This window comes from Bufo bufo, chromosome 3 (assembly GCF_905171765.1).
Source record: "Bufo bufo chromosome 3, aBufBuf1.1, whole genome shotgun sequence".
In the NCBI taxonomy this organism is placed as follows: Eukaryota; Metazoa; Chordata; class Amphibia; order Anura; family Bufonidae; genus Bufo; species Bufo bufo.
Window position 1 is genome coordinate 292,431,060 of NC_053391.1, and position 19,053 is coordinate 292,450,112.

At 43.0% G+C, this 19,053-nt stretch overlaps 1 protein-coding gene across 1 annotated transcript in view; it reads left to right on the top strand.

The window, feature by feature from the left end:
- ACACA (acetyl-CoA carboxylase alpha) overlaps window positions 1–19,053 on the top strand; it is a 993,014-nt gene that overhangs the window by 199,370 nt on the left and 774,591 nt on the right. Inside the window, exons 18-19 of the mRNA XM_040424192.1 lie at window positions 7,951–8,101; window positions 14,562–14,696. Coding sequence (XP_040280126.1) covers window positions 7,951–8,101; window positions 14,562–14,696 — 286 coding nt within the window. The remainder of the gene's footprint in view (window positions 1–7,950; window positions 8,102–14,561; window positions 14,697–19,053) is intronic.

A 19,053-nucleotide genomic window follows, 5' to 3' on the forward strand; every position in this document is an offset into this window, starting at 1 on the left:
TTTTGCAGAAGATTTTGCTGAGATGAAAACTTAAAGCGAACCTTTCACCTCATTTTCACTTTATAAACTAGCAACAGTACCTTGTAGATCATCTTCAGTGTGTTCTTATACATCCTTGTGCTGCTTTCATGCGCTGTATATGCATTAAAAAATCGTCTTATAAAGTTATGATTTCCTGCTCCAACAGTCACGCTAGAAGTCAAGGGGGTAGCCCTTCCCTCACCTCTGGCTGTACCTCCCCTGCCCTAACGCCGCCTCTATGCACTGTAATTGACAGCCGGCTCAGTCGCCGGGACCGCGCTTGTCAAGGCTGCGCATGCGCCGTCCTCTTTATTCGCCGCTCGATCCCGTCTTTCGCGCGGACTCGAGCGCGATCCTGTAATTCAATCGCGCATGCGCCGTCCGCGATGCCGGCCTGTCTGCTCTCCCTCCCGTGCGCGCGCCCCTATCTTCACGCTCCAAGTGCCCCACGTGATCACTGTAGACTTGCCGCAGATTGCAAGCCAGTGATCATCGGGAGCATTGTTCTAATAATCCGCAGGTATTTTATTAATTCCAACAGCACACCAGTGCATCAGTTCCTTTATATGATGCCTAAATTCTAGCGATAATGGCTCCTTACCAAGCTTTTGATAAAAGAGAACACAAGCACCAGCAAGCTGCCCAGTGCTCGAGCTGGTTGTGTCAGAGGACATTACATAGTAACATAGTTTATAAGGCTGGAAAAAAGACATCTGTCCATCCAGTTCAACCTGTTTTCCTGTGAGGTAGAAGCCAATTTTCCTCACTTTAGGGAGGAAAAAAATTCCTAGTGAATTCACAATCACCCCCCCCTCCTTCATAGTCTCACTGCTTTTACCGTAAAGAATCCTCTTATGTTTGTGTACAATCCTTATTTCCTCCAAACGCAGAGAATGTCCCCTCATCAATAGATGATGGGAGAGATCTCTGTACTGTCCCCTGATATATTTATACATAGTAATTAGATCTCCCCTCAGTCGTCTTTTTTCTAAAGTAAATAACCCTAATGTTGATAATCTTTCAGGGTACTGTAGTTGCCCCATTCCAGTTACTTTAGTTGCCCTCCTCTGTACCCTCTCTAGCTCTGCTATCTGTACCTTGTTCACAGGAGCCCAGAACTGTACACATTACTCTGTGTGGTCTGACTAGTGATTTGTAAAGTGGTAAGACCATTATTGGCCTTGGCAGAAGCTGCCTGACACTGGTTTTTACTGCTTAGTTTGCTGTTCACTAAAATTCCTAGGTCGTTTTCCATGTCGGTGTTACCCAGTATTTTACCATTTAGTATGTATTGGTGACTTGCATTATGCCTTCCCATGTGCATAACCTTACATTTGTCAGTGTTAAACCTCATCTGCCACTTCTCTGCCCAAGCCTCCAATCTATCCAGATCCCTCTGTAGCAGTATACTGTCCTCTTCTGTGTCAATCACTTTACACAGTTTAATGTCATCTGCAAAAACTGATTTTACTGTTCAAGCCTTCTACAAGATCATTAATAAATATATTGAAGAGAATAGGGCCCAATACTGACCCCTGAGGTACTCCACTAGTGACAGTGACCCAATCTGAGTGTGTACCATTAATAACCACCCTCTGTTTTCTATCATTGAGCCAGTAACTTACCCACATACAGACGTTTTCTCCCAGTCCGAGCATTCTCATTTTATATACTAACCTTTTATGTGGTACAGTGTCAAATGCTTTGGAGAAGTCCAGATATATGACATCCATTGATTCGCCGCTGTTAAGTCTAGAACTTACCTCCTCATAGAAACTGATTAAATTAGTTTGACATGACCGATCCCTCATGAAGCCATGCTGATTTGGCGTTATTTGCTTATTTTCATTGAGGTGCTCCAAGATAGCATGTCTTAGAAAGCCTTCAAACAGTTTACCCACAACAGATGTTAAACTTACCGGCCTATAGTTTCCGGGCTCTGTTTTTGGACCCTTTTTGAATATTGGCACCACATTTGCTATGCGCCAATCCTGTGGAACACTCCCTGTCAGTATAGAGTCCTTAAATATCTGAAATTGCTCGAACACTGTTAATTCTGCCCTGCTGGGAGGATCCGGAGTAGAGGATGAGGGTGGTAGTGGCTCTCGGCTCACAGTGGCTATCTTCTCGCTGTTTCTGTCCTGTCACCGTTACTCCCCATGGCCGGGGCACTGACAGGAGGGCAGACCCTTTCTTCTCTCAGGGCATACCCTGGCTCTGGGAGCTTCTGTCTGATGGTAGTTGGGGTTCCCATGATATATTAAGTGTGTGTATGTGCAAGCCAGTATGTGGAGTGCAATTACCAGTGTATGTTGCAGGAGTCCGAGACCATGCCAGATGTACCAGAGTTATTGTTTAATGGAGTGCAAAATAGGAGTTGTAGTACATCCAACAATGGCAAAACGCAGTTCTAACTACACAATGCAGTTTTTCCCAGATTATGTTGTATGGATTTAGGCAAGGATGGGAGGGTCTTCTCTCTCTGTCTCAGGTATTTTTCTGCAGAATCTATGTCGGGCAATCGTACTCTTGCAGAGGTGGCTGTAATGTCCATTGAGGGATACAGGGTTTCAACTAGCCAGGTTGTGTCAGTGTGAAGTGTCATAGCATTGTCCCTCACTGCAGTAAAGTCTTAGCAGCTTTTGATAGTAGGTTAGCTTTCGATTTCAGATTCTAAGTTCTCTAGTTCTCTCCGCCTTCTGTAGATCATGCAGAGATCAGTGAGTCTCTGTAGCTTTCTGGACCTAAGTAGAGGGAGCACATGAGCTTTTCCTTCTCTTTCTCTGAACTCCAGTCTAGACTGACTTAAGTTTAGGGGTGGGGCCAGCCCATATCTAACCTACTACCACAGCTGAGCAAGGTTTGTTAACCATGGCTGTGCCATCCATACATACTGTAGCTATACTGGGCACCATACCTATAACCATGCATAACAGTATATTACTTAACAATACATTACATAGCAAACCATTTGCAGTTAAGCTTTGCTCCAGGGTACTACGCTTGAGCCTGACACATTAATTTGCTAGCTTTACTGCTATCAGCCACCAGGAAACTCCTGTCCAAAAACCAATCGCTAGGAGATGATCCACTTTTATTATTATATTGCGTTCTCGCCATATGTAAATTATCTTTTTCAATGCAAGTGGGCTGTGGCTTGCTTCCTTTGTCAGTGTTGCTGTGTACAATTCCACCCTTCTGCACCATGATTGATGCTGCCCCCCCTGTGCCCACATCATCCTGCTGCGTCTGGAAATATTGTTCCGTACTCGCATAGGCACACTCTGAATCCTCTGATGATCCTGTGCTTGGGAGCAATGACGTCAGGTGGAGCAGTTTAATTTCATTTTGACAGTTCTGTACTTTTTACTGGCATTCCTGCCTTGCTATCTTTTTTGTGTTGTAGCAGTTGAAGACTGTCACATTTCCAGGTGATGTAGAAAGAAACAAAGAGCCATGCGCAGAGGTGGCAGCTTACTACCAGTTAAATCAGTCACAGTGCAGACAAGGATATAGACTTCTATTTCAGATCTAGTTGCTGCTTCCACATCTTACTAACATTTTACATTAACTGTCAATCAACCATAGGCACTGTCCATTCACAGTAGCAATATATACATGCAGGGCTGGCTCCAGGTTCATGTGGGCACTTGGGCGATAAATCCTAGCCCAGTGGCTCCCACACCATATAATGACCCCCAGTGGCCCCCATACAGTATAATGACCACTAGTGGCCCCCACACAGTATAATGACCCCACAGTTGCCCTCCATTCAGAATAAAGACCCCCACTTGCCCACAATTCAGAATAATGACCCCCCAGTGGCCCCCACACTGGGGGTTATACTGTATGGGTGGGGCACTGGGGGTCATTATACTATTTGGGGGTCTTTATACTGAATGGAGGGTAATTCACTAACCACAGCTCATCTCCCTGCGCTCCTTCTTTCCTCAGGCCCGCTGCATCAGTGAGACACGTCATGACGTCACAGCTGGGCTGTGCCTGGAGGAGAGAAGGATCTGTGCAGAGATGTAGCTTGAACTCGCTGGGCTCCACAGCAAACTTAAGTACGCCCCCCCTTCCCCTTCCAGTGGGTTCACATCACGTTTTTCCTATCTGTTTGATGTATTCAAATGTGCAGCATACCACGTTTGTCTATCCTGCAGAGTCCAGTAAAAAATGCTTACGTTAATATTTTTTTTTTTGCAATGGAACTGTATGGTGAACAGCTGCCGATGTATGGCTTCAGTCTGAGGCATCTGTTAATGTATACAGTTTTGTTATACATTAAAGGGATGGCAAAAATGTGATGAGAACCCAGCCTTAGTACCATAATAAGCACTAGTACACAATAAGCACTAGTACACAGTAGGGCAGAGAGGGGAGGCTGCCATGTACTGACAGAGCGCACAACCTGGGCCTGGTGGTCAGGGGTGAGGACTGTGTTTCCCAAGGATCATTTATCTATTGGGAAATACAGGGCATAGTATAATACACTAGAATCTATATACTTTACCGATATTAGCCCAGCCCTGGAATAATACAATTAGGGGGTAATTTATTAACTAGAAAATGCCTATATTAGGCATATTTCTGACACCGATTGTGGCGCAAAGGTCCTTAGCAATCTGCAACTTTTCCCCACTCATGCCAGGTCTAAAAACGGTGGCGTGGGCAGGGAAGGGGATAGAGTTATTGCCATACAGTTATTAGATACCACCGCCATACAGTCACCGGATAACACCTCTATACAGTGACCTGCTAACACTGCCATACAGTGACTGTATAACACCACCATACAGTGACCGGATAAAAGGTTATAAAAGGGCACAATATAGGGAATGACTAACGGCCATGTGCAGGGTATGATAACACTGTTACCAAACGGGTAACAGGGTATAAGGGGGCACAGTACAGGGTGGGGGGGGGGCACAGTCACATGACCCTGAGATGTTAGAAGGTCCTTATGGTGAATGGGGTTTAGACACCACCATAATGAGAGGCAGAGGAGTGAGACAGGGGCCGGGGACCCTGGATGGACAAGAGGGGTGGACTAAGAAAGTAGGTGGAAGGGGCTCTGAGGGGGATTCATATAAGTAGGGGGCAGGAGGTCTGTGCAGGGCAGCAATAGGAGATAGGAGTGTGGAACAGGAGCTCTATACATGAGGGAGGAAAGGAGACAGCAGGGGCTCCATTGAGGATTAGATCGGACAGGATATGGGGGTAGGTGTCATGAAGGCCACTGCTTAATGAGGCAGTAAAATAACAAATGGCATTTAAGCTGCTGGCCTACTACGGCATCCAGCAGCAGCTTGAAGAGTTCCCTGACCTCGCCCACAGCCCGCCCCCCGCCCTGTCCTTACTCAGACTGTCTTCACACTTCTGCTCCAGCCTCTGGGGTCTCTCTCCTCTTCAGGCAGCGCGTCCTGTGTAGAGGGGGCGTGTCTGAAGCTGGTAAGGCAACATGTCCTCTCTGCTGAAGTGAAGAGGGGACGTGTCTGAAGCTCCGTAGCACAAGAGCTTGTAAGGAGGACAGCGGCAGCCGACCTCATGTGAGGATGGATGGTCCCTTGCTCCAGTCTGAAGCTGCGTAAGTGAAAGGACTGCAGCTCCCTGCCCTTCAGCAATGAGCGCTTCCATCTGTATTGATTCAAGCGCTCATAGCAGCGCAGTGGGCCCCGTCACTTGCCTTGGTATGCTGGGTGCTGACACCAACCCTGTATACATGTAAAAGGCTTCAGGAGATACCATGTAAACAATAAGCTTACTAAACAGGAAATGTCTCATGGTGACATCGTTTCTGATGTCGGCAATTTTTTTTATGGCAGGTAAATAAATATGTGATGGAGTTACAGTACATTCACATTGTTTAGCAGGCTACAAAATACTGCAGGGTAAATATTACGCTGGTCCATTATGAAATCCGTATGCAAAACCTTGAATAGTAAATGTCTGCTAAACCTCAATGAACTGAGCTACTAGCTAATATTCACCAATGAAGCTGATATATTGCATGAATTTTTTCTTCACACAAAGTGGGCTTAAAGGGAACCTGTCACCAGTTTTATGTTGTCCTAACTAAAGGTAACATAAATAAGTGACTGATTCTCTTAGCAAAATGCTGGGTCACTTTCTTTAATTGACCCAGTCAATCTGCCAACATCTTGTATTGAAAAGCTCCAGCTGATAATGATGAGTCATGAATATTTATGAGCTCCTGACTCTCCCCGCCTACCTGCTGCTGATTGACAGTTATTTTCCATATGAATCAGCAGCAGGTGGGCAGGGGAGTGGCTATAGCTGTTAATTAAATAAACGCTGGACTCAAATCAGCTCATTAGCATGTGGCATCTTTGTGTGTTTATTATGAGGTAACCATCTGTCACACCAGTAAGTGAATACATCTAAGGCACTTTTTAGTAGTTAATGATTGTATTTAATTAGTTAGAATATAATCAAATATCCACATGACAGGTTCCCTTTAAGAAGGCGATATTTGCAAACTTAAAGAGGACCTTTCACTAGAATAGAAAATCTAAACTAAGTATACAGACATGGAGAGCGGCGCCCAGGGATCTCCCTGCACTTACTGTTATCCCTGGGCGCTGCTCCGTTCTCCCGGTATAGCCTCCGGTATCTTCATATGTTCGGCTCCACCCAGTGGAGCCTGCCGGCGTCTCCTTCTCCCATGCTGTAGTGCTGGCCAATTGCAGCACTCGGCTCATAGCCTGAGAGGTTTTTTTTCTCTCAGGATATGAGCTGAGCGCTGCGATTGGCCAGCGCTACAGCCTGGGAGAAAGAGACGCCGGCAGGCTCCACTGGGTGGAGCCGAACATATGAAGATACCGGAGGCTATACCGGGAGAACGGAGCAGCGCCCAGGGATAACAGTAAGTGCAGAGAGATCCCTGGGCGCCGCTCTCCATGTCTGTATACTTAGTTTAGATTTTCTATTCTAGTGAAAGGTCCTCTTTAAAAAATAAGCTACACCCTAATGACTAGACCATTTTTTTTTAAAGGGGTTCTCCGGGCTTTTAATATTGATGACCTATCCTCAGGTAATAAATATCAGATCGGCAGGGGTCCGACACCCGGCACCCCCGCCTATCAGCTGTTTGAAGAGGAGGCGCGCCTTAGGTGTAATTACACCTGCTCATTGCTGCAGAGGCGACTGCAAGAAGTTAAACGGTGAAGAGGAGGCAGCGCTGACACGGCGCGCGCCTCCTCTTCAAATGGCTGATCGCCAGGGGTGCCGGGTGTCCTGAGGATAGGTCATCAATATTAAATGCCCAGAGAACCCCTTTAAAGGGAACCTGTCACCGGGATTTTGTGTATAGAGCTGAGGACATGGGTTGCTAGATGGCCACTAGCACATCCGCAATACCCAGTCCCCAGAGCTCTGTGTGCTTTCATTGTGTCAAAAAAACGACTTGATACATATGCAAATTAACCTGAGATGAGTCCTGTCCCTGACTCATCTCACGTGCAGGACACATCTCGGGTTAATTTGCATATGTATCAAATCGTTTTTTTTACACAATAAAAGCACACAGAGCTATGGGGACTGGGTATTGCGGATGTGCTAGCGGCCATCTAGCAACCCATGTCCTCAGCTCTATACCCAAAATCCCGGTGACAGGTTCCCTTTAACTTGACATCACTTACATGACTGCTTTCATTGTGGTGCACATCACATCTTTAAGCCACACCCTTCTTAGAGTGCGTTGCAGTCGATTAAAATTTTTGGTCTATTTGTTTCATAAATAAGTTTAGAACTTGTGACAGTATGCACCAGAATTCACCAAATTGTGGAAAGGTTTACGACAAAGTGTAGGCACAATCACTTTAGTAACTGTCTTATAACTGAAAGCACACATCTTGTTTCTTTGTTTTCTTTTCCTGCAGTTCTGCTAAATGTATTTTCTTGTAGGTACCGTATCACTATCGGAAATAAAACTTGTGTTTTTGAAAAGGAAAATGATCCTTCCATTCTGCGCTCTCCATCTGCTGGCAAACTTATTCAGTATGTGGTGGAGGATGGAGGCCATGTCTTTGCAGGCCAATGCTATGCTGAGATTGAGGTAATGCAGAGCAATTAATATTGTGGCTGTTCAAAAGCATTTATTTTTTCCTTTCTAAAAATGGTGAAGTACTACAATTAAAGGGCATCTGTCAGCAGATGTGTACCTATGAATCTGGGTGACCCGTTGCATGTGCACTTAGCAGCTAAAGGCATCTGTGTTGGTCCCATGTTCAAATTATGCTTTAATATATATAAATGAGCCTCTGGGATAAACAGGTGCGTTGCCATTACACCTAGAGGCTCAGCTCTCTGCAGCTGCTGTGCCCTCTACACTTTGACAGGGCCCAGGCCTGGCCCTGACTCCTTAAGTCTCGCACTGTGCCCTGTACTTTAGTATTTGTCACAGGCGCAGTACAGGAAATAATCTTGCACTACAGAAGAGAACTGCTGGTTAGCCTACTGCCTGGCCCTGTCAGTGAAAGTGCAGTGGGCGCAGCAGCTACAGATAGCTTAGCATTGCTTCTAGAGGCACATTTGCATATATTAACCCCTTCCCAACATGTAACATACTGTTGCGTCACAGCGGGAAGTAACTTCCTGCAAATTAACGTAATGGTATGTCATGCTGATCGGGTGGGCACAGGAGCTGTGTGCGTCTGATCAGTCACAATGCAGATGCCGGCGGATTAACCATTTATATGCCGCTGTCAATGCTGACCAAGCTTCATAGTTACAAATCTGCTTACAGATGCCCTTTAAAAGATTATTTTTGTGCTAAACATTTCATATACATGTTATACATAGATCTTGAAAATTTTACTTGAAGACGCACAAGGAAACCTGCAGGTACTAAGATGTTATTTCAGATAGAGTACAGTAGTCTCCTAAATTGCGATATAATTAGTTCACGGATGACCATTGTATGTTGAAACTCTGGAAAGTCTGTAACTCTGGAGAACTAGTAATTGGTCTCCAAAATGTAATCCCAAGATGTGAGAAAATGAATTTTAATTAAAAAAAGACAGATAAATAAAGGACACCCTTAAGTATAACAGCCAGGAATAGATATTGGAAACTGTAAATCATTTTCTGTGATGAGGGAAGGAACTTCAGAGTCCTTTTATAGTACACAGTGTACAATAAAAATATAATAGAGCGGCTCAACCTGCCCCAAACAAGGCAGTATAGGACTTGTAGTACCACACTGTGCAATAATGAGGAGCTATTAGACAACTATAACAGGTGTTTTACCAGAGAAATGGCCATGTTGATTGGTTGGATCGTAGTCTGAGGCATTGTAAGCTGAAAATATTGTATCCTGAGGTATCCTTGATACCACTGTACTAGCATGACTAATATAGGTGGTTACAATCTATGTTCAGGACTGCATATTATGGTGGCACTATATAAACAGCAAGAAAATAAATACTGATGAATGTGATTTTCATACATTTTCAATTGTGTACTACTTGGCAAATTTAAATGTCTGTCTATTCCCTATACTTTTTCTGTCCCCATTCATACAGTAAGTGCCAGAGTAATCCTTTATCACCAGAATGTAGTAGATTTGTTGTAAGATGCATGAATTTACAAGTTGGTGATGGAGTGCAAACCCAAATGTATCAGAATAGGGCACGTTGTGTGGTAACTTTGGCACAATCCTCTAGGCAGGTTAACCCTTTAATGACCAGGCCTTAAAGGGGTGTTCACTACTGGTGAGAAGCATGCATACCTGAACCCTTCTCCATTGCATTATCACTCCCCTGTAGGTCACTAGTCTCCCTGCATCAACATCTGGTTTGATACAGCTCACGTGGCTTATGCAGCCAATGACTAGCCGCAGTAGTGACGTTTCTCCCATGCGCCATGTCACAGGAGAGACCTGTGGTCTGCAGTGTCGGCAGGGGAGCTATGGAGGCAGAACACAGCGGCAGGGATTAATTTTAGCAACCTTTTTTTATATGATATCTAGGGCTTTTTATTCATTTATTTTCTTTTTTAGTTTTATTTGGGGAAAACAGATACATTTAAAAATGTATTTATTAAAATTTGTTTAAACTATAGCTCCTTTATTCTTTAAATATGCAATCTGCCACCAAAAGAAATTATGAAAGTGGTTCTGCAGTCCACGTTCACATCTGCGTTTTCCTTTCTGATATTGAGATCTGTCATAGGATCTCAAAACCAGAGGAAAACGCTTTAATTTTGTTCCCATGCATTGTAAATGGGGACAAAACTGAACTGAACGGAGTGCACTAGAATGTATTCCATTCCATTTCATTGTGTTCCCATGACTCACACGAAAGTGCTTCAAGCAACGTTTTTAAGTGCGTCATGGGATCAGGGCTGGTGTTAGACAAAGTATGGCCTTGTACAAAATTGAAAGTAGGGCCCCAAATCCTGAAATATTGGACCAGAAGTCTGACAGGATTTTGTAGGCACAGACAGTGGTTGCAACCACAGCAGCGGATTGTAGAATGCCACATTATCTCTCTTTAGCCTTTCCACTGTAAGCTGCTGATCCTGCAGCCTTTTTGGGTATGTTCACACAGAGCAGTTTCTGTGCTTAAAAAACCTAATGCAGAATCTGCATTAGGTTTTCTTGGATGTCTTTTTTCTGATACATTTTAGAACACTCTTTTTGATGCAGTTTTGGTGTGGATTTTCATTAATGCCCATTTTCAAAGGAAATTCTGGACATGAAACCTGCATCATTTTTTTTTTTTTTCATGGTGCAGTTTATAAAACTACAAGCAGAAAAAAAAAAGGTGTTGTCCCATTCGGGCCCCTGACGTGAAGGGAGAGCAAAATGTGCATGCACGGTCATCCTCCGTTATACTAGGAGTGCTCTGAAAATAGCTGATCACTGGCAATTCCATAGCAGTGAATGGAGATAATGCTGTACATGCACACAGTTATGGAAGATCTGTGGATGACACACTGTTATGGGAGATCTCTGGATGACAGTGTCATTCACAGATCTCCCATAACAGTGTGTCATCCACAGATCCCCCATAACAGTGTGTCATCCACAGATCCCCCATAACAGTGTGTCATCCACAGATCCCCCATAACAGTGTGTCATTCACAGATCTCCCATAACAGTGTGTCATTCACAGATCCCCCATAACAGTGTGTCATTCACAGATCCCCCATAACAGTGTGTCATCCACAGATCCCCCATAACAGTGTGTCATCCACAGATCCCCCATAACAGTGTGTCATCCACAGATCCCCCATAACAGTGTGTCATCCACAGATCCCCCATAACAGTGTGTCATCCACAGATCCCCCATAACAGTGTGTCATCCACAGATCCCCCATAACAGTGTGTCATCCACAGATCCCCCATAACAGTGTGTCATCCACAGATCTCCCATAACAGTGTGTCATCCACAGATCTCCCATAACAGTGTGTCATCCACAGATCCCCCATAACAGTGTGTCATCCACAGATCTCCCATAACAGTGTGTCATCCACAGATCTCCCATAACAGTGTGTCATCCACAGATCTCCCATAACAGTGTGTCATCCACAGATCTCCCATAACAGTGTGTCATCCACAGATCTCCCATAACAGTGTGTCATCCACAGATCTCCCATAACAGTGTGTCATCCACAGATCTCCCATAACAGTGTGTCATCCACAGATCTCCCATAACAGTGTGTCATCCACAGATCTCCCATAACAGTGTGTCATCCACAGATCTCCCATAACAGTGTGTCATCCACAGATCTCCCATAACAGTGTGTCATCCACAGATCTCCCATAACAGTGTGTCATCCACAGATCTCCCATAACAGTGTGTCATCCACAGATCTCCCATAACAGTGCGTCATCCACAGATCTCCCATAACAGTGCGTCATCCACAGATCTCCCATAACAGTGTGTCATCCACAGATCTCCCATAACAGTGTGTCATCCACAGATCCCCCATAACAGTGTGTCATCCACAGATCTCCCATAACAGTGTGTCATCCACAGATCTCCCATAACAGTGTGTCATCCACAGATCTCCCATAACAGTGCGTCATCCACAGATCTCCCATAACAGTGCGTCATCCACAGATCTCCCATAACAGTGCGTCATCCACAGATCTCCCATAACAGTGCGTCATCCACAGATCTCCCATAACAGTGCGTCATCCACAGATCTCCCATAACAGTGTGTGACACAGGGAGCACACACAACTCACACAGGGAACTCACAGATCAGTGACCATCAATACTTGAGGGCAGTGCAGGGCTGCTACAATGAGAGTGCAACCCTGCACCCCCTCCTTCACAGGCTCTGCTGCATGCCTTTTACTGGATGGACTTACCAGCTGGAGAGGGAACAGGCCATGTGCTTTGAAAAGAAGGTCCGTGGAACTCCTGCAATCCAGCAGCTGAGGTCAGAGCCTGGGGGTCGGATACAGTATAAGGCCCAGTCATCCCAGTCTGGTTTGGGCCTTGCAGCCTGGAGCAAGTGCAGGCAAAGGTTGGGGGTGGGGCTATGTTAGCCCCACCCACACAGAACATCTGATGTCTGTGGCAGCAGGATTCTAATGCTGTGCATTCACCAAGGTCTGGTGAGACTGGGAGACTGTGCGGGGTGGACAGCAGCGCACCACTGCAGCATGTTAGAGTGCCAGTCAGGGAGCAGGGGGAGGATAAAAGGTTCACACCATCGGCCCAGTTAACTTTCAAACAGCAGGGGGCCCCTTTGAGAAAGGGGGCCCTGGGCAATTGCCCTGTTTGCCCCCCAACACCGACCCTGCATGGGATACAGTGCAAGACAGATCTGACATGAAACACAATATAAGTCAATGGTGCCAGAGTAGTTTTCTCGAACACACAAGAAAACAGATTTGCTGCCCATTGACTTGTAATGGTTTTGGTCATTTTAGAGAGTACAACCAGATCCGTTCTTAACTGATGCAGACGGTTGTATTATGCTAACAGAAGCATTTTTTCTGATCCATGACGGATACAGGAAAAACGCAGATGTGAATGTAGCCTAAAGCCTCATTCACACGTCTGTGTTCCACAGACGTGTGCTGTCCGTGTTCTCCATGGACAGCACACGTCCACATTCATTTTAATGTGTGTATTCAGACATCCGTGTTTTTAGCGTGCTCTATTTTGTCCGTGTTCATGGATCCATCACGCCCATTATAGGGTACTTTCACATCAGCGTTGTTAAAATTCAGCAGGCAGTTCCGGCAATGGCAAGCCGTATACAAACGGATAGCTTTTTTCCGGATCGGTTACACTGATCCGGTTATATACCGGATCCGTCTCATTCGGAATAACGGATCCGGTCTTTAAGTTTTTTTTCTAAGATCAAAAGCGAAACTTCCTATATCCCTGCGCATGCGCAGACCGGAAAACCGTATCCAGCTATGCGGCAATTTCCAGAACACTTGGTACTGGATCAGGCATTAATGCATCTCTATGGAAATTAATGCTGGATCCGGCAAGTGCGGTATTGTTCCGGGATTGTGACGGAACGGAAGACCTCCTGATGCATACTGAACGGATTGCTTTCCATTCAGAATGCATTAGGACAAAACTGATGCATTCTTTTCCGGGATTGAGACCCTTTACCGGAAAAGAATAACGCTAGTGTGAAAGTACCCATAGTCTATGGGTCTGAAAGCCACGTATGCCATCCGTGTTGCACCTGTGTTTCACGGATCATTAGGAAGAGTGGCTTTGAAAATTATTTTGCAGCTGTGCAGGATCAGTGAAACACGGATGGCACATGGACAGCAAAAACAGACACACACAGATCCTTCACGAACAGCTTCACGGATGCACCACTGATCACCTGCTCACGGATTTGAGCACGGACACAGACATGTGAATGAGGCTTAAGACGTTGATGACCTATCCTGAGAATAGGTCATCAATATCAGATTTGCGGGCATCCAATTCTCAACACCCCACTGATCAGTTGTTTGAAGCAGCGCCTGTGCGAACACTGCTTCTGACTCAAAATCACCTGCATGTTATCGCTCTTGTGGAGGTGGAACAGTGTAACTGCTTGTCCTATTCAAGTGAATGCACGAGCGCCTCTACAGATTCAAACAGCTGATCGGACCAGGAGTCGGACCAGATCTAGAGGATAGGTCATCTACATCTTAGCGCTGCACAACTCTTTTAAAATGAGTTCCATTTGTGTAGATCTATAATGGAGGTAGTTTAGTTTTTTTATTATTTGTATTTTATTGTATATTTTTTTCCCTGACATATAAAGTGGTCCCAATGGGTCATTAAAAAGATCTTTGGGGGACACTGACTTTTTTTTCTCTAATTTGCACTTTTTCGAAAGTAACTGGGACATTCAAAGGAGCCCCAGTTACAAGGGAAACGGCCCTATGTAAATGCATTGTACATAGAAAGAACTGATCAGTGTCTCCTAAGACCCTGCAGCTCTCCTATGCCCAAGACACCTGGCATACTTTTCTAATGGTAATGTAATATGTGTACTTTCCATGTAGGAGTAACTGGGTTTTTTCCTTGTGTAACAGGTTATGAAGATGGTGATGACCTTGACCGCCATGGAGTCGGGATGTATACATTATGTGAAGCGCCCTGGGGCTGTTCTTGAGCCTGGCTGTGTGATTGCTAAACTTCAGCTAGATGATCCCAGCAGAGTTCAGCAGGTAGGACATTATTGAAGTAAATGTTGGAGTTTAAAATGACCAAAACCTTCATAGAATTCTTCTCAACATTATATATGTAGCTGCAACCATTTAGGCTATTTATACTGCTTGCATATTTTGTATGGTTTGGCAGAGAAAGCTAGGACCCCATTGGTTAGCACTGGGGTCCTAGGTTACTATGTGACCAAGGACAACATCTACATGGTATTTTCCCAGTGTTTACTTAGGTTTCCTCTGAATACTCTAGTTTCCTCCTACACCAAAGACATACTGATGGGGAACTCGTGAGTGAGGATGATGTCTGCAAAGTGCAGTGGAATATGTTTGTGCTAGATTAGTGAGTAAAATAATAAATAATAATGTGAGTGGATGCACCAACGCACACTATTTGGTTACCCATTTACCCCAAAAAAGTGCATCCTAAATGCAAACTTCTTTAGGATACATTCACACGACATTTATTTTGACGCAGGAAATATGGATTTTGTTGTGGATCTGAGACATAATCTGCAATGAATCAACTGCAAAATTGGCAGGAGTTAGATGTGATTTTATTTATAAATTTTTTTGCTGTGGATTTGCCACAGATTTCACCCTTTGCGCTGCAAAGTGTAAAATCGGGGGCATAAATTTTGAACCTGTGGTATCAATTTATAGCCTGCAGCATATTAAGTTATATGCAGAAATTTCCTGTATCGTGTGGATGGTATTTGTAAAGTCCACATTATTTCATAACTGTGTTTATTACTTCCTTTCCGATCAGTGACATACGGTAGTTACATCGATGTTAACCCTTTCAACACCAAGCCAATTTTCACCTTCATGACCAGGCTTAATTTTGCAAATCTGACATGTCACTTTATGTGCTAATAACCTTGCAATACTTTTATTTATCCAAGCAATTCTGAGATTGTTTTCTCGTGACATCTCGTACTTAATGTTAGGGGTAAATTTAGGTCAATAAGTTTTACCTTTTATATAATAAAAAATCCCAAATTTACAGAAAATTTGGATAAAAAAATCATTTTCTAAATTTGATTTTCTACGCATTAAAGTCAGATCGTGATACCTCATTAGATAATTTTTACTTAAAATTCCCTATATGTCTACTTTATGTTGGCATCATTTTGAAAATCACAGTTTATTTTTTTAGGACATTAGAAGGCTTAGAATTTAAGAAGCAATTTTTAAACTTTTCTCTAAAATTTTCAAAACCAACTTTTTCAAATACCAATTCAGTTCTGAAGTCACTTTGAGGTCCTTACATAATAGAAACCACCCATAAATGACCCCATTTTAGAAACTACACCCCTCAAATTACTTAAAACTGGTTTTACAAACCATGTTAAGCCTTTAGGTGTCCTACAAGAGTTAAAGGAAAATAGAGGTGAAATTTACAATTTTCAGTTTATGTGCAGATTTTTAATTTTAATCCAATTTTGTTTCTATAACACAGCAAGGGTTAAGAGCAAAATTAACCTTAATATTTATTACCCTGATTCTGCAGTTTACAGAAACACCCCACTTATGTTTATAAACAGCTGTATGGGCGCATGGCAGGGTTCAGAAGGAAAAAGCAACATATATGGTTTTTGGAGAGCAGATTTGCTGGAATAGCTTTTGAGTGTCATGTCATATTTGAAGGCACACTAGGGCATCCCTACAGTAGAAACCATCCAAAAGTGACTCCATTTTGGAAACTACACCCCTCAAATAATTAATTGAGGGGTTTACTGACCACTTTTACCTCAGAGGTGTTTTATAATATTTAGAAACACATGGCTGTGAAAATGAAAAATTATATTTTTTACAATTTTTTTTTACAAAAAGCCCAATTCTTTCACTTTAACAAGGGATAACAGGAGAAAATGCACTCCATAATTTGTTACCCATTACCTGAATACGACAACACCCTATAAGTGGTTGTAAACTGCTGTATGAGCAGACGGCAGAATTCAAAAGGAAAGGAGTGGCATCTGCATTTTCTAACATGAAATTTGCTGAAATAGATTTTAAGGGCCATAACTTTTTAATTTTTTTGTTGACTGAGCTGTGTGTGGGCTAATTTTTTGTGGGGTGAGCTTTAGTTTTTAATGGTACCATTTTTGGGTACATGTGACTTTTTTTGATCGCTTTTTATTACATTTTTTATGAGGTGAAGTGCTTAATATTTCAATTTTGCCATTTATTTTTTTTATTTTTATTTTTTATGGGGTTCTCCATGTCGTATATTTGATAGTTGTATTCTGTGGGTTTATACGGTTCTGGCGATACCAAATTTATATTGTTTTATTCATGTTCTACTACTTTTATATCATAAAATCACTTTTTATAAAATTTAACATTTTTTTTTTGCATCACCAAATCAAAGACTCATAACTTTTAGATTTTTCAATCAATGTAGCTGCTTGAGAGCTTGTTTTTTTGCAGGATGGGCTCTAATTTTTATTTGTACAATTTTGTGGTCTATTTGGCTTTTTGAGTGCTTTTTATAAATTTTTTTTTTAGGTGAAGTGGGCAAAAGTTGCATTTCTGTCGGTGTTTTTTATTTTTTATGGGGTTCTTCATGTGGTATATTTGATATGATTTTTATTCTGTGGGATGATTACGGTTATGGCGACACCAAAATTATATAGTGTTTTTTTTTTCTACCACTTTTAAATCCTAAAATCACTTATTATTGAACTTTTTTTTTTTTTTTTTTTATCGCCCAAATCTAAAACCCATAACTTAATTTTTCTGTCAACATTGTTGTATGAGGGATTATTTTTAGTAGGTTGGGCTGTAGTTTTTATTGGTATCATTTTTGAGATGCATATGATTTTTGTGATCACTTTTTATTAAATATTTTTGGGAGGTGAAGCAAAAAACTGCAATTCTGCCATTGTTTATTTTTTTTTACAGCGTTCACCACGCTGGATTGGTACCGTGATCAGTTTATAGATCAGGTCATTACAGATGCGGCGATACCAATTATGTGTACTTTATTTTATTTTTTACATTTTTTAATATCTTATAAATTAGTGGATTTGTGAAATGGCAATTTTATTTAATTTTAAATTTGCTTTAGAGCCGCCGCCATCAGATACAGAAGGGGGACCGCATAAGGGAACACAGAGCGGGGCAGAGGAAATGGATAGGGGCAGGCGGGCACAGTTGCCGCCACAGAGCGCGGCTGGCAAATCAGAGGCAGAGTGCACAGAGAGGGGGGGCACAGATCGGGGTGCACGTATTGGTGGCACACAGCAGCCAGTGCCTGATGTCAGGCTCTGATCTGCAGAGTGCAGATCTGAACCTGAAACCGGAACTTTTACACTGCAGCGATCCGATTGGTTAGTCTGTACAGACTAACAAATTGGAGCGATCGCCGGCAAGGGACCACTCTGATTGGTCCCTTGCTGGCGTTACTGGACTATGCACTGTCCCTGACAGCGGCAGTGCAGGGACAGAAGCTTTAATCCAAGCTCTTTGCAGCCCTTGGATTAAAGAGGTGCCATAACAATTATATACGTGCTATCTGCACGGGGTATGTGCAGATAGCACGTATATAGCCGTATGGCAGTCGGGAAGGGTTTAAGGTTGGAAAAAGACAAGTCTATAAAGTCCAACCTGTAATCCTGCTATATCGATCCACGGAACAAATTCTTAGATCAATGTCTATCTTCCTTTTAAAAAGCGGTTGGACCAAAGGGAAAGGGTGTGTAATTAAGATTTCTGTACATTGTAATAAGCCTCAATGTTATTTTAAATTAAAGTAATCTAAACCTTTTTTGAAGCCATCTACTGTATTTGCTGTAGCCAGCTCCTGCGGTAGGCTATTCCAGAGATTCGCAGCTCTGTAAAGAATGCTTGTCGCCTCTTATGACTGAATTTTTATTTATTTTTTCTCCAGTCGTAGGGAGTGCCCCTTGTTTTTTGAGGGGGTTTAACACAGAATAGCTTCCCTATATATATTTTGCATGGTCCGTTTTTTATATATTTGTACAGGTTAATCATGTGTCCCCCCCCCCCCCCCCATAGGCGTATTTTTTCAAGGCTAAACAAATTCAGTTCATTTAATCTTTGGTCAAGCACATATTATTTAGGATGTTAAAACTCAAAACAAAAAAAGTTTATTGGTAATCTATATTAATAAAACACAACAGGGTGTATGACCTAAAACCGTAATCAATAATGGGGTGACTGTTTTCTGGTGCTAAACGCATTAATTGCTCCTGAGGAAGTGCGCTATTAAATGCATAGAAACGCGTTGATCCCTTTATTATACTTACTCAGGCCAGTTAGTGCTGATGATTGGCGGTATATGAGCCATATCAGCTGTTCATCTTACTGGCCTGATTGAGGCACCATTGTAATT